This window comes from Procambarus clarkii, chromosome 45 (genome assembly GCF_040958095.1).
Source record: "Procambarus clarkii isolate CNS0578487 chromosome 45, FALCON_Pclarkii_2.0, whole genome shotgun sequence".
In the NCBI taxonomy this organism is placed as follows: Eukaryota; Metazoa; Arthropoda; class Malacostraca; order Decapoda; family Cambaridae; genus Procambarus; species Procambarus clarkii.
In genome coordinates, this window is record NC_091194.1 from 16,845,494 (window position 1) to 16,860,822 (window position 15,329).

The window sequence follows — 15,329 nt, forward strand, 5'->3', positions numbered from 1 at the left end:
GAGATAAATAAATGAAGAGGTGAATTTTGCTTCAGTCTTTTGTCCAAGCTGCAGCGCATTCATTAATTGTTAACGTCATGTGCATCCAAAACTGCTGTCCACTCCAATATAAATTAACAATATATATTTTAATTTTGTGCATAGCACCCAGATAAGTTAAAACTAGATGTTTTTGTTCTGTTTGCAAATTATTGTATTTATACGTGAAGCATTTAGAGATGCGATTCGAACGGTGTGAAGCACAGAAACGTTCGGACATTTCAGTTGTGAGTTCAGTGTCGTCTGGTTGTGTGGCGCGGGAGGTGCGGTCGTCAGGTGTGTGGTGCGGATTATTATATTATTGATTTAAAGGGATATTTACAAATAAGACTGACGATATATGGAAGAAAGCGATTGCTTTATTTCGCTACTATCATGAGATATTCGATTCTTTGGTTAATTAATTAAGGGTATATGGGTGAACTCTCAGGTGTTGGGATTGTTGTATTGGCACGAACAATGGCCGAAAAAATGAAACTTGGAGTACCCACGTACACCGGAACTGTACAGGGACACCGTAACTGTACGTGGACAGCGTACCGTAGCTGTACAGGGACACCGTAGCTGTATAGGGACACCGTAGCTGTACAGGGACACCGTAACTGTACAAGGACACCGGAACGATACAGATGAACCAGCTCTGAGAACATTCAGTGACAAGGTAAGCACACATTATTAAATTAACATTATTTACCCATCCAGTTGGACTGGTTGGTACAGCGTTGGTCTGGCTTCTTGCAGGCTACTCTTCGATCCCCAAGGGTCTAAATGGTTGGGTATCATACCTTCGGTCCTATCCTAGCTCCTTGTCCTCATACCCCTCCCAAGTGCCATGTTGTCATACTGACTTAGCAGTTTTCCCTGACAATTACCGTACTTGTGCACACGGAAACTATAAATTTACAATATATTTTTTTGTTAATAAAAAAAAGTTCGAGTCCTGTTGCTTATTTACGTGTATTCGTTGTTTTATTATTAAAGTATAACGGAGACATTCAAATAAATTTAAAGATTTTTAGATGTCCTGTTCAAATTTGTTTAATATATTTAAAAGACAATTGAAAAGTAATAGTATAGTACTGTTATTGTATCTTAAAAGCAACAGAGAAATGTGAACATGAGATAATCTTTTGTTTATATTATAAAATAAAAAAAGCCTAGGAAAGGAAAATAAGCATATTCTTCCCTTGTGAGGCTTTTGTTGCAATTGCAACAATGGAATATTTTATATAAGGCTTGTATAGTTTTATTTAGTTGTTTTGAGAGCTGTGTATTTAGTGCTAGTGTCATCAGTAAATCTACATCTATAGACTTTGACAAAGTTCATCACTGAAATGTGTAAGTACTTCATTCATAATGATGTGCTGGCCGAAATCTTAGCAAAGTATCCAAAATTTGCTTACTGTAAGTAATGCATGCACATGACTGTAAAGCTGCCGCCCAGTTAGGGTGGGTGTGGAGCAAGACTGAGTAACTGTGTGATTCATCATAGATGTAAAGTGCCTTGTATAGTGACTGTTGTGAGCCTCTTGTTGAATCACTTGTGACACAAAAGATTATTGATGTGTGTACTCACCTAATTGTGCTTGCGGGGGTTGAGTTTTGGCTCTTTGGTCCCTCCTCTCAACTGTCAATCAACTGGTGTACAGATTCCTGAGCCTACTGGGCTCTATCATATCTACATTTGAAACTGTGTATGGAGTCAGCCTCCACCACATCTCTTCCTAGTGCATTCCATTTATTAACTACTCTGACACTGAAAAAATTCTTTCTTACGTCTCTGTGACTCATTTGGGTACTAAGTTTCCACCTGTGTCCCCTTGTTCGTGTCCCACCCGTGCTGAAGAGTTTGTCTTTGTCCACCCTGTCAATTCCTCTGAGAATTTTGTAGGTGGTTATCATGTCTCCCCTTACTCTTCTGTTTTCCAGGGATGTGAGGTTCAGCTCCTTTAGCCTTTCTTCGTAGCTCATTCCTCTCAGTTCCGGGACGAGCCTGGTGGCATACCGCTGAATCTTCTCTAACTTTGTCTTGTGTTTAACTAGGTATGTGTGTTTGTGTGGGTGATTAAATATGTATGTGTATGTATATATGTATACTTATGTATATGTACATTATGCATGAGTATGTGTATATGTATATATAACATTAATAGTTTTGTAACTAGCATCAAAAGATTATTTGCTTAGCTAAACGAACTAGAGGGTTCAGTTCTTGAACCGATTATGTGCCTCTGTAATCCTTTACACCACCGCCCACGGGATGGGTATGGGGTGCATAATAAAGAAATAGAATTGAATTGATAACAATAATGACTCGCTTGGATATGTCATTGGAAATGGAGTTAATATCGCTATTGCGAAATTTTCACAGTCAAAAGTTTCAAGAATGGAATTCCAGAGCTGAGGAACGTCATTTTCTGCGATAATCTAGTTATTTGCCGATCTCTTTTCAATAGTTGCTAGTTTGGCTTTTATGTCGACAGCTTTTTAGCTTCCAAATTTAGTTATTTTCTAAACCAATTGCATCTAAAAATTATCCAAATCAATCCGCAGCAACGTTTAAGTTTTTCTAACATTACTCTGCTGCATTCTTTTTGAATTTTGTAGTTTTTCAAATGACCTGAACTTAGTAAATTGTTCAGTAGTTAAAAATCAATGATGCTCGAAAATTGCATTTGAAAGCTCTGAATGGCTGTTTTTCACGAGTTTCAAGACCTATCGTGTGTGTGTTTAGGTTTGGAAAATACTTAAGTGCCATGTTAACATCACCTTTAAATTATTTCTTGAGAGTCTTCTATGTTAACAAACATAGCATGAAGTATTTTGTCAAATTCCAATAATTTGGTGTTCAAATCACTTAAAGGTGAGGAATTACAGTATCTGTAAAAAATATAAATCTACAAACCCACATGTCAGACAATTCTTGAGAAAGATTTTTTGTTGTCAACACCAACGACGTATTTCATCCAATCAACAAATTGTTTAAGGACAGAACCTCTCTACCCAGTGGGCACGATTTGCAAGAATGGCGTTGGCTCGACGTTGTTGACGTTGAATCAGCAGTGTCATTGACGTTGAATCAGCAGCGTTGTTGACGTTGAATCAGCAGCGTTGTTGACGTTGAATCAGCAGCGTTGTTGAATCAGCAGCGTTGTTGAATCGGCAGCGTCGTTGACGTTGAATCGGCAGCGTCGTTGACGTTGAATCGGCAGCGTCGTTGACGTTGAATCGGCAGCGTCGTTGACGTTGAATCGGCAGCGTCGTTGACGTTGAATCGGCAGCGTCGTTGACGTTGAATCGGCAGCGTCGTTGACGTTGAATCGGCAGCGTCGTTGACGTTGAATCGGCAGCGTCGTTGACGTTGAATCGGCAGCGTCGTTGACGTTGAATCGGCAGCGTCGTTGACGTTGAATCGGCAGCGTCGTTGACGTTGAATCGGCAGCGTCGTTGACGTTGAATCGGCAGCGTCGTTGACGTTGAATCGGCAGCGTCGTTGACGTTGAATCGGCAGCGTCGTTGACGTTGAATCGGCAGCGTCGTTGACGTTGAATCGGCAGCGTTGAAATAGTTTCGACGTTGAATTAGCGTTGCTCTTGGATATTGTCTCCACTGTGAACATTGTTGTATATAAGTAATTTGCTTTGCTCAGTAAATTCAGATTTTTTTATATTTTTGTTTAAGCACCCACGTAAATAAAATTACACAAACTGCCTAGGTTCCATTTTTCATCTACTTTCTTTAAGGCCAGCTTTAGCATTAATAATAATAATAATATTTTATTTAGGAAAAGTACATACATACATAGTACACATAGTACATATAGTACACATTAAACACCACCTCGGATACAATACAGTGATTGGTTATTCGTGGCTGTCCAATGTATTTTGCAAACACATTTACAAAACCTACTGCTTTACAAATCATTATGGGAGCACCATTAATTATCCCGGCATGATAACACGGACAAGGCAGTTAAAACTGCACGTGATGAGCCTAAAATTGAGTTAGATCTAAGCGTTCTAATACCTGGTGTAAAAACTAGTGATGAGACGATACTAACATTTTTAACGGTATTAGATTCCACTAAAGAGTCACGATTCCGATTCTTTTCATAAATATAATTGGATACTTATTTTTCTGAAAATGTTCGTATTTTAGTTTGGAAAACTTAATGATTTATATTATGAAGATAGTAAATGTATTAATAACATAATAGATTGATTTAAGAATAGAGAACACTTGGTAAATCCAGCTTAATCTTTTGGAAGAAACCTGAAAAGTGAAAAATATCATTATACATGCGGTTGTACACGCTTTAATTGTGTACTGTACAATAGAATGCAATTTATAATCTTATTTCAAAGGTAATATTGCCACATTAACTCAATTAATTAAAGCGTTGCTAATTCCGTTTTACTCAAAAAAGTAATCCTTAATATACAAACCAACCAATAAGAAACCCTGAAAACATTCCATTACCCATCACAGGTGTACATGTTATATGCGGTTTACAATACAATAAAAATTTTTAATCCTTTTTGTTTCAAATAATTATATTTGCAATAGAACCTCAGTTAAAACAAAATTGATTTTAACCTACATAATGCAAGATTTAGTGAATTAGAAAAAATATTCATATTTGAAACCCAAAACTCTTAAATTGTAATGTAAAAACCTGAGTGTGTCTGCTGTTCCTGCTTGTATTCTGTTTCTTTTTTGGCGAGTATAATACTTGACTGTTAATTATCATAATTTAAACGATGTAAATTATTTCCCTAGACGAAAAATCAATTTTGTTAAATATGTGTTAAAGAATAGTTTTAAGAATAGGAAGTCATGGTAAATTTCTCTCGATTCCAATACTGATTGGGATTACCGAAAAATGCGCAATTCCGTTAAGCGTATTAGTAAAAACCACAGTATTTCAAAGCTCACTGATGGCAGAAGGACAGTCACTGACACTCAAAGGCCAGACAGCACGAGTATAAAGAGTTATGATATATGTTTAGAACCAGGAACTATATGCACGGACAACACAAAACATCTTTGTACAAGAGTTTGACATTGTACGTAATTGCCAGAATTAGGCTGGGGTATCGACATCTACGGCAGGTGGCTGCAAGTAATGAATTCCCCAGTAGTGAAGATTCCAGTTGTGATTGCCATGTTATCAATCATTTCCGACCAAGTGGAACGAGGTACTTTGAGCTCTGTAACTACCTTCATACACTCACGATTATTGGGAGACATTCTTGTGCTGTACAATGAATTTGCTAGTGCTGGCTAATAGATTAGACTCATTTCATGTTCTCTCTTGATTCCATGTGTGACACCATCCTGCGAGATGGGGATATTAGATGAATTTATACTAATAATTCATTGTTGGGGAGACACAGCCAGTGTACATAAGCATGTTAGGCTTATATCGGAGCTCCCCCTCCCCCCAAGGGTCAAACTACTGACCCAACCCAGGAATACAACTCCACGACAACCTGATTAACTCCTGGGTACCTATTTACTGCTAGGTGAACAGTGGTATTAGGTGATAGAAAACGCGCCCAACTATTTCTGTCCCGGCTGGGATTTGAATCAATCCGAAATTCTTGATTATGAGTCAAGAATGAACCTGACTGTACTACACTCTGTATTCGATCATACAGAATAGGTTAGCAGCACGTTGTTGTGTATACCAAAGCTTGTTAATACAAAAACAAAAGTCCCGGAAATAATTTTTGAAAGGTCAACCTGTCGACAAGATAATTCATTTGCTCTGCCTCTCATATTTCAGGCCCGGTAGTAGGCTCGGGTATCGTGTCCTCGCATGGCTTATTACTCCCTACAGAATCGAACAGTAATGGCTAGCCTAGCTGGCGAAGTAATGTCTGTAATATTCTCTCTCTTTACCGTGTTTCTTCTCGCTGGAAATCATTAATACGCTGAATATTTGTTTCCTTTAAAACCGTCAACAAAGGAAAGGACCATATTTAAGTCATGATTGTATTCCCCATCACTAACTAGTTTTCCGTGTTCAACAATTGTATTTTGTCTCAAAACTAGCGACAAACAAGTCAGATGAACTTAAAACAAATTTAAGGCATTTTTATGATTTATCGGGAATGCGTTATTTTTCTTTTTGCTCACTTATCGCAAAGACATTTATGAAGTTAAATAATGCCGAATTACGGAGGAAGTCAGACACATCACAGTTTTGAAACAAGTTTTTTTTTTTTTTTAGGGCCCAAGTAGGGATATTCCTACTCGGGCCCTAAGCCTCTGGCTGGCCCACCTAAGTGTTGCTTGTTTCTGTTTTACTTGGGCGGAGTATGAGTATTTATGACTCGTATGATCGCTTCAGTAAGATTTTGCCCCATGTGTTTGACAACTTCTTCTGCTCTGTTGAATCCAAGTTGAAATCTTAATGGGTTTGTAACTGTGAACTGTGTTAGATAATGTTCCAGTGGTCTGTCGGGCATTTCTCCAGTGCTGACATTTCCTCTCATCTTCCGGAATCTGTAAGCCTATTTCCCATGCACATGGGTATCCAAGCCTGATGCGATATAAGTGTACTTCTGTTGCTCTACTGCTTCCTTTCATCAAACTAAGTGGTTCGTAGTTGGTTGAATTCTTGTACCAACCCGCAGATCCTGATGTTGCAACTGCTGTGATGTGGTCACTGTACATCTTTTGCATTGCTCTGTTTCTAATTACTTTCTTAATCTGTGATAAACTCTGTGTATGTAAATGTCTACATTTCTTCTCTTAGTTGCAAGTTTTGCAGCTTCGTCTGCAATGTCATTTCCTATTATTCCCACATGACTTGGCACCCAATTGATAAGTACCCGTCGGCCTTGTCGTTTGAGTGTTTGCATTAATGATATGACATTTGTGATCAGATGGATGTTATCACGTATGTGTTCTCGTTGCAAGGCTTCATTGGCTGTTCTCGAATCTGTATGTATGATAACATGTTGTCGGTGTTCAGCAAGAGCATGTTCCTAAAGCCTTTTAAATGGCTAGCATCTCTGTAAAGTGGAACATCCATTTGAGAGTCTCCAACTATTTACAGTTTCCTGCTTTAACTGCAGCTCCGGTTTCTTGTCCCTGCTGGTCTACTGATCCATCTGTGAAGTAAGTGAAGCTGTCGGATGCCATGTTTGCTTCTATATGCATCTGTGCAATGTTACGTAGCAGATGAGGATTAGTCTGGTTCTTTTCTCCTCTCAAGAACCATAATCTTAAAGTCTACTGGCAAAGATTCCCAAGGGGCTTGCATAACAAAGTCTGCATCGACACCCCTCTCAGTGATTGTGTTTGTTATATCGAATGTATTGATGGTGTTTATCGCACAATAGGTCCACCTGTTGCTATTGGAGGCTCTTCTGTCCAGAGTTAGTGCTCCAGTGATTATATCTTTAAGTGAACTGATTCTGGGTCTAGTCAATATCAGTGGTCCAGCATGCACGCAGCAATCCCTTTTACCCTTACTTCAATCGATGTTAGCTTGGCTTCCAGTCTTAGGTTCAGTATTTTAGTCCATTTGGGGGCTCCTGTCATGACTCGCATTGCATCGTTTTGAATAACCTCAACGTTTGCCCACTGACCAGGAGAGAGTGAGTAAGGCAGGCGCTGCATAATCAACTAGGGAACGAACGGCGTGTGTGTAAAACATTCTTAACACTTTGTGTTCTGCTCCTAGACGGGGCCCTGTGATTGCTTTCATTATATTCAGTCGAAAAGGCACATAATGCTATAACACACCTTTCTTGATCATGCTAATTCTTTCACTACATGGCTTTTGAAAATCTCTGCGGCGGTTCCCATCATTTGAATGTTTTTGTTTCTTTGCTGCTTAAGCTGACATTTTAACGAGCTGAAAAGGGTAAATGCAATATAAAAATAAAATGCATATAAACTTAAATGATAATGTAACTTACCGTAACATAACTTGCCAAATTCACCACAGTAGCCTAATTAATCATAACCAATATAGCGAATTAACTTTTTTTTTTTAATCATACGAACATTATTTTACACTTTGTAGAGTGTACGAAGGATAACAGCAGTTTATGTTCCCTGGAAGACGACAATACTCACACATTTCCACTGTATTCTAAACGTCACAATATGAATGTAATTGCGCATCCGAATTTGCGTGTTTAAGGTGACGCTTTTCATTGGTTAATTAAACAAATATACAACCAATGAACGAGTGCTTTATATTGGTAGGTTATAAATTAACAACACATAATTTGGTTTAAACTAGACATATTTACCTGTTCTCACTAACTACCCAGTGTGAGCTCACAAAGAACAGAAGAGAATTATTCTAAACAAAACGAAGCCAATGCTAACGTTGCTTCTAGTATTACCCGAAGACTGATGTCTACAATGTGTCTGCCAGGATTTCAGATCATGACATCTGATATCACATATTCTCAGAACCGTCCAGCCAGAGTGAAGAGCCTCTTCCAAACACTTCTCAAACACTGCTCCCTGTTAAAAATCATTCACTGCTACATTTGACAGTAAGGATAATCATTACATATTATTGCAACGGCATTGCATACCGTCTGCAAACTAATTTTATTTGCATGCCACATTGGGTACGTACGCCAAAAGCTCGCCACCCCTGCCCTAGGTCAGAAGTGACCTAGGGCAGGGGTGAGAAGTGTTCGAACCTAGGCCACCCATCTCACCTATTGAGGCCGATGTTGATTTGTCCGTAGAACCATCAATATTGCTGTGCTTTAAATTTATCTGAGGCACCGTAAATTGGCGCTGTGGTCGATAGCGCTAAAACTGGCGTGCATGACGCTCGATAACAAATTGGTTATACTAGCTGGCCAAGCATGATGGCGGGAAATGTACTTGACTGAGCAAGAGAGTACCTGGTAAAACAGAACAGTGATGGTGAATATGTCAGAGTGGATAGAAGTAGCAAGCGGGGGCTCGCAGGGACGCGTGACGTCCTACTCATGACGATTAGCTAACGGATTTAAAATCTGTCTCTCTCCTTCCGCAACCTAACTTAAATGCGAGTATAACATACGACTAACTGAAAATAATATTTCAAATAAACTGAGAACTTCAATAACGTGGGAAATAACATTTCAATTTACTAGGGTCATCGGAGCCTAAAAATATTGTCGCCAAAGAGCGAGCCCATCGCTGTACCCTGAGTACTCGCAATAAGGAAGCCTCTCAGAGGTACTTAATATACATTGTCGGTAACTTTGGACCGGACTTGCGTCCACTACAAAAAATATTTGTATAAAATTCATTTTTTATCCAATCGACCTCGGGATAGTATCAAAATAAGCGCCTTTAGAATGCGCACAATTGGATACCAAAATGAAAGATGTAACATGAAACTTGATGTCCGAACACTTGTATGATAATAAATAGGCTTTTGGTCAAAATTTTAAAATATTTGTTAAAATTCTATTTATTATGCTATTACTTTGGGACTAGTTTTAAAATACGCGCCTTTACGTCGCGAACAATTTGATACCAAAATGAAAGATGTAACACAAAAATTTACGTCAGAACACTGGAAAGATATAAATAATTTTGTGATGATGAGCTTCCAGAATTAAAATATTGGTTAAAATTCCAGTTATTGCTCTATTATTATAGGACTAGTTTTAAAATACGCGCCTTTTTATTGCGAACAATTTGATACCAAAATGAAAGACGTAACACGAAAATTGATGTTATCAAACTGAACGAGTATACACATTAGGTTGCAGTGTACAAATTGGTGCTCGTTCACGGGTAACTTTAGGCTTTTCTACGGGGAGGCACTCCAAACTTTTGTACATTATATTCATGCACATCTGTAGGGAATTTAATTGCGAACACAATGATACCAAAACGAACGACGTAGCACGAGAATTAAGGTGAGAAAGCTGAAACGAGTATACACATTTAGGTGTCACCGCGCGCTCGCCCGCACGCTCGCCCGCACGCTCGCCCGCCCATCGGGTGCTTAACTGGTACCCAACTGAGACTTTAAATATAATATGAGGACGAAACCACACCAGAAGATGAAAGAAACGACGACATAACGGCCCGTCCTGGATCATTATCGTGGCGTGTGTTGTGTTGAAATATAATCCGTCCTAACCTAGTACTGGTACTAGGTTAGGACGGTACTGGCAATCGGAAAATGAGCTTTACTGAACTGTTTTGTGTACGATTTGACCATATCGCAGTCAGCAGAGCCTGGTATTTCGTCTCCCTCTGTTGCCGACTTAAGCGAACAACCTTAACAGTTATTATTGTTGAGAAGGGGTAATAACTGAGGAACATTGCAGGTTATTATTGGACAACCTAACCAAATCGCACGATTGGGGAGACAGGTGGCTACAAGAGCTCAATCCCAGCAAATGTAATAACAATGGGGAGATAGGATAGAAGTCTAGGACGGACACACACACACACACACACACACACACACACACACACACACACACACACACACACACACACACACACACACACACACACAACACGCGAACACAACAACATTTGGTCTAACAAATGGCTACTAAAGTTCTATCCGAGTAAATGCAAGGCAATGAAAATAGGCGGTGGAAACAGGAGTTTAGACACAGGATACAGAATGGGAGATGAAGTCTTTCATGAAACAGACAGAGAGAAAGATCTAGGAGTTGATATCACACCAAACCTGTCTCCTGAAGCCCACGTAAAAATAATATCTGCGGCATATGCAAGGCTGGCTAACATCAGAACTGCCTTCAGGAACCTGTGTAAGGAATGATTCAGAATCTTGTATACCACATATGTAAGACCAATCCTGGAGTATGCGGCTCCAGCATGGAGCCCGTACCTTGTCAAGCACAAGACGAAGCTGGATAAAGTTCAAAGTTTACTAAAAGTTCAAAAAGGTTCAGAGGTTCTGGGACTAGGCTAGTCCCAGAACTAAGAGGCATGAGTTACGAGGACAGGCTGCGTGAGATGCATGTCACGACACTGGAAGACAGAAGAGTAAGGAGAGACAAGATCACTACCTACAAAATTCTCAGAGGAATTGACAGGGGTAGATAAGGATAAATTGTTTAACACGGGTGGTACGCGAATAAAGGGACACAGGTGGAGACCGAGGACCCAAATGAGCCACAGGGACATTAGAAAGAAAATTTTCAGTGTCAGAGTAGTTAACAGGTGGAATGCATTAGGCAGTGATGTGGTGAAGGTTGACTCCATACACAGTTTCAAATGTAGACATGATGGAGCTCGAGAAATTCAGGAATCTGTACACCAGTAGAGTGACGGTTGAGAGGCGGGACCAAAGAGGCAAAGCTCAACCCCCGCAAGCACAACCAGCTGAGTACAACTAGGTGTGTACACGCCTACTAATAAAATGGATATGAATGACAATACACAACATTCATACTAATAAATACACACTTCAACACGCCCAGCAACAACCAATACTCACAACACTAAACAAGCGGACTATACAACCCTTGACATTTCTGCTCAAAACAAACTTAGTAATTATTATATCATGTCAGGAGTGTGGAAGATGGGGCCCCCAAGTGCCTCCACAAGCACCACAGTGTCTGGGAATGACTGACAAGAGACAGTTAGTGCTCGTGGGGTGTCAGTCACAGATCAGTTTCCGCCCCGGGGGAGCAGCCTGTATTGTACCCCCCCTTGACTGAAGGCTGCCAACTCATTTCCATCTTCATTTCCTCTCTTCTCCCCTCCCCCCTCTACACAAGAGGCCTCCCGCTACTGTACGTTCTTCCTGTCACCCTCTTGTGACCTTGACCTCTTGACGGTGACGTTGACGGTATCCTTGACCGCTTACCTGTGACCTCTCCACAGCAGCCTATCAATAAATTATATAATAATAATAATGATAAAATCCGGGTATAGCCCAGGTGTGTGATGTCACTATGACGTCATAATGTTAATACAGGTTGTAGAGCCTACTGGTCGTATGCGCAGGGAAGTGTCCAAATCTGCGCACCAGATGTCAAGGAAGGCTTAATGTAGAACAAGTTAGGTTAGATCGGTGATGGCGGAGTCTCTGGTCTAGGGTGTCCATGATCTTGTCAATAGTTACTGTTGCAAATTTAAGACATAACCATCTGGGGAGACTTTTCTAGACACGAAGTAGGCCATGGGTATCTGAGCCATTTGATAAAAGATCAATAATGCAACGAGAGACGCCTATAATGATGTATTCTCTGCCTGGGTGGAGTAATTTAAGACACGCAATAATGGAATAATGAAAAATAATGAATTTAAGACCTGTTAATAACGGGTCTTTGACAGCGTGCTGTCAAAGACCCGCTTTGACAGCACGCTGGCGACGAAACATATAAAATAAATAAATAAATAATAAAAATTTATTCAGGTAAAGTACATACATACAAGGTGAAATACAAAAGTTGATGGATTCATAGATAAGAGCTAGTACATACAATGCCTAAAGCCACTATGACGCAAAGCGTTTCGGGCAGGAATATGCCTTACGATTAAGCGAATTGTAACATTGGTGTTCAAATGCATTTCAAGCAGTCCTACTATAGTAATGAAATACAAAGGAATACGAAGTCCACATTGGTCAAGATAAATATACGGACAAAATGAACTGCTACCCGGCAATAACTCGACAATTAACACAAGTGATTGAATTAGTTATTACCGCGACGGTCTCGGCTCTTACAACCCGTCCTCGACTCAAGTCCATTACTTCCAGCGGTCGACCCACACACACACATTCATAAATTTGTACATGCTGTTCATTCAAAACAGGACTTTTCTCATATAAATTAATATTATAATATATTAGCATATTGTGCATATATAGGCATTGGTTAGGTTAGGTGTTTAGGTTCTGTTGGCGATCATTTGTATTTGTAGTATGTAGGTGAAGCATCTATAGCGTTGTGATTCGAACAAAATTCTTCAGTGAAGCACTTGTTCCGGATAGTGTTCGAATGTCAGCAGTTGAGTCGTGTGTAAACCGTTTTTCATTCATAAACAGGGGGTTTGGCGGGTGCATGGAATTACTTTTGGATCTTGGTTTGGAGGACGGGCTGCGGCTCTTACAACAACACGTCCTTCGACTCAAGTCCATTACTTCCAGCGGTCGACCCACACACACGCATTCATAAATTTGTACATGCTGTTCATTCAGAACAGGACTTTTCTCATATAAATTAATATTATAATATATTAGCATATTGCGCATATATAGGTTAGGTTAGGTGTTTAGGTTCTGTTGGCGATCATTTGTATTTGTAGTACGTAGGTGAAGCATCTATAGCGTTGTGATTCGAACAAAATTCGTCAGTGAAGCACTTGTTCCGGAAGTGTTCGGACGTCATCAGTTGTGAGTCGTGTGTAAACCGTTTTCATTCATAAACAGCGTGTTTGGCGGGTGTATGGAATGGACTTTGCGTCTTTGTTTGGGCTGCTTGCAGATTAGCGATCCATTCCCGATGGTCCAAAGGGTTGGGCACCGTTCCTTCCCTCTGTCCTACCCCAGCTCATAGTCGTCCTCTCTCATCTACTTGGCCCTCCTATCCCAGCTCCTAGTTCTTCTATCCCAGCCCATAGTCCTCCTATCCCAGCCCATAGTCCTCCTATCCCAGCCCATAGTCCTCCTATCCCAGCCCATAGTCCTCCTATCCCAGCTCCTTGTCCTCCTACCCACTCCAAGTGCTATATAGTCACAGGGGCTCAGCGCTTTCTCGTGACAATTTCCTTAATAAAAAGTGACGCGAAAAAAGGTGTTCCTCGAGACTTCTCCAAGTCGCGTCATTTTCAGTGACTCTTTAGGTCATAGCCGCGAGCCCCGGGTATATAATATATATCCAGCTACTGACAAGAGAGATACGGGCTCACCATAGCCCGTGCTACTGGAACTTATCGTTCTGAGTAGCGAATCTTAAACAACAACAACATACTGACAAGAGCAGAACATGGACGTCTACAAACCTCAGCACTGTGACAAACAAAGATGAAGATATTATTGATGTCTTAGCGTATACAACTTAGCGTATTTTTATTTGTTCTCAACACATTTTATACTTTAAACTCAATTAGTATTAAGTTTTAGTCTTTAATGTTTTTTCCTGCCCCGAAACGCTTTGCGTAATAGTGGCTTTAGGCATTGTATGTACTACCTCTATCTATAAACCCATAAATTTTTGTAAAAATCTCTTGTATGTATGTACCTTACCTGAATAAACATTTATTTATTTATTTATTTACAACTCCTCAGTCCCGCTCCGCACTGCAATACGGAACTGTGTATTTTGTGTTGGAGTCGCTCTGGGTTTGGTCGGGTAATGATTTTGTGTGTTATAATGATGTTGGTGATTATAATGATTACAATGATTATTTCCTTGATAAGGGAATCTTACACCTCTTCCCTCCCCCCCTCCCCCCATCTCCCCATCTCCAAGATAAAACACCAACGTTTTCCAACCCTCCCACACTTACAGCCTCTCTCAGCACCTCTCCCCCTACTCCCCGCAGGACTCGTAATTCTGTGGCCCGGGTTCGATTCCTGGACCAGGCAGAAACAAATGGGCTAAGTTTCTTTTAATCCTGATGCCTCTGTTACCTAGCAGTAAATAAGTACCTGGGAATTAGACAGCTGTCACGGAGCTGCTTCCTGGGGGTGTGTGAGCGTAAAGGGGGGGGGGCAAATTAGTTAGTAACAGTTGATTGACAGTTGAGAGGCGGACCGAAAGAGCATAGATCAACCCCCGCAAGCACAACTAGGTGAATACACACACACACAAACACACACACACACACACACATTCATACAGGTTGCAGAGATGGTCAGAGAAATGGCTACTAGAATTCAACACGAGCAAATGTAAAGTTATGGAAATGGGATTAGGTGATAGGAGACCAAAGGGACAGTACACAATGAAGAGGAACAGCCTACCTGTAACGACGCGTGAAAGAGACCTGGGGGTGGACGTAACACCTAATCTATCTCCTGAGGCACATATAAATAGGATAACGACAGCAGCATACTCTACACTGGCAAAAGTTAGAACATCATTCAGAAACCTAAGTAAGGAGGCATTTAGGGCGCTTTACACTGCCTACGTAAGGCCAGTCTTAGAGTATGCCGCCTCATCATGGAGTCCCCATCTGAAGAAGCATATAATGAAACTGGAAAAGGTTCAGAGGTTTACAACGAGACTCGTCCCAGAGCTACGAGGGATGGGGTATGAGGAGCGCCTGAGGGAACTGTGCCTTACGACACTAGAAAGAAGAAGGGA

General features: G+C 40.5%; 1 protein-coding gene across 7 annotated transcripts in view; it reads right to left on the reverse strand.

Annotated features, from left to right (window-relative positions):
- LOC123770093 (ras-related protein Rab-8A) overlaps positions 1-15,329 on the reverse strand; it is a 90,791-nt gene that overhangs the window by 21,604 nt on the left and 53,858 nt on the right. For 2 of the 7 annotated variants that reach the window (XM_069301466.1, XM_069301465.1), the window contains exon 4: positions 1,497-3,648. The exons of the other annotated variants lie outside the window; for them this stretch is intronic. In XM_069301466.1, the coding sequence (XP_069157567.1) occupies positions 3,142-3,648 (507 nt within the window). In that variant the 3' untranslated portion in view covers positions 1,497-3,141. Of the gene's footprint in view, positions 1-1,496; positions 3,649-15,329 lie in introns of those variants that run through there. 7 annotated transcript variants of the gene reach the window in all.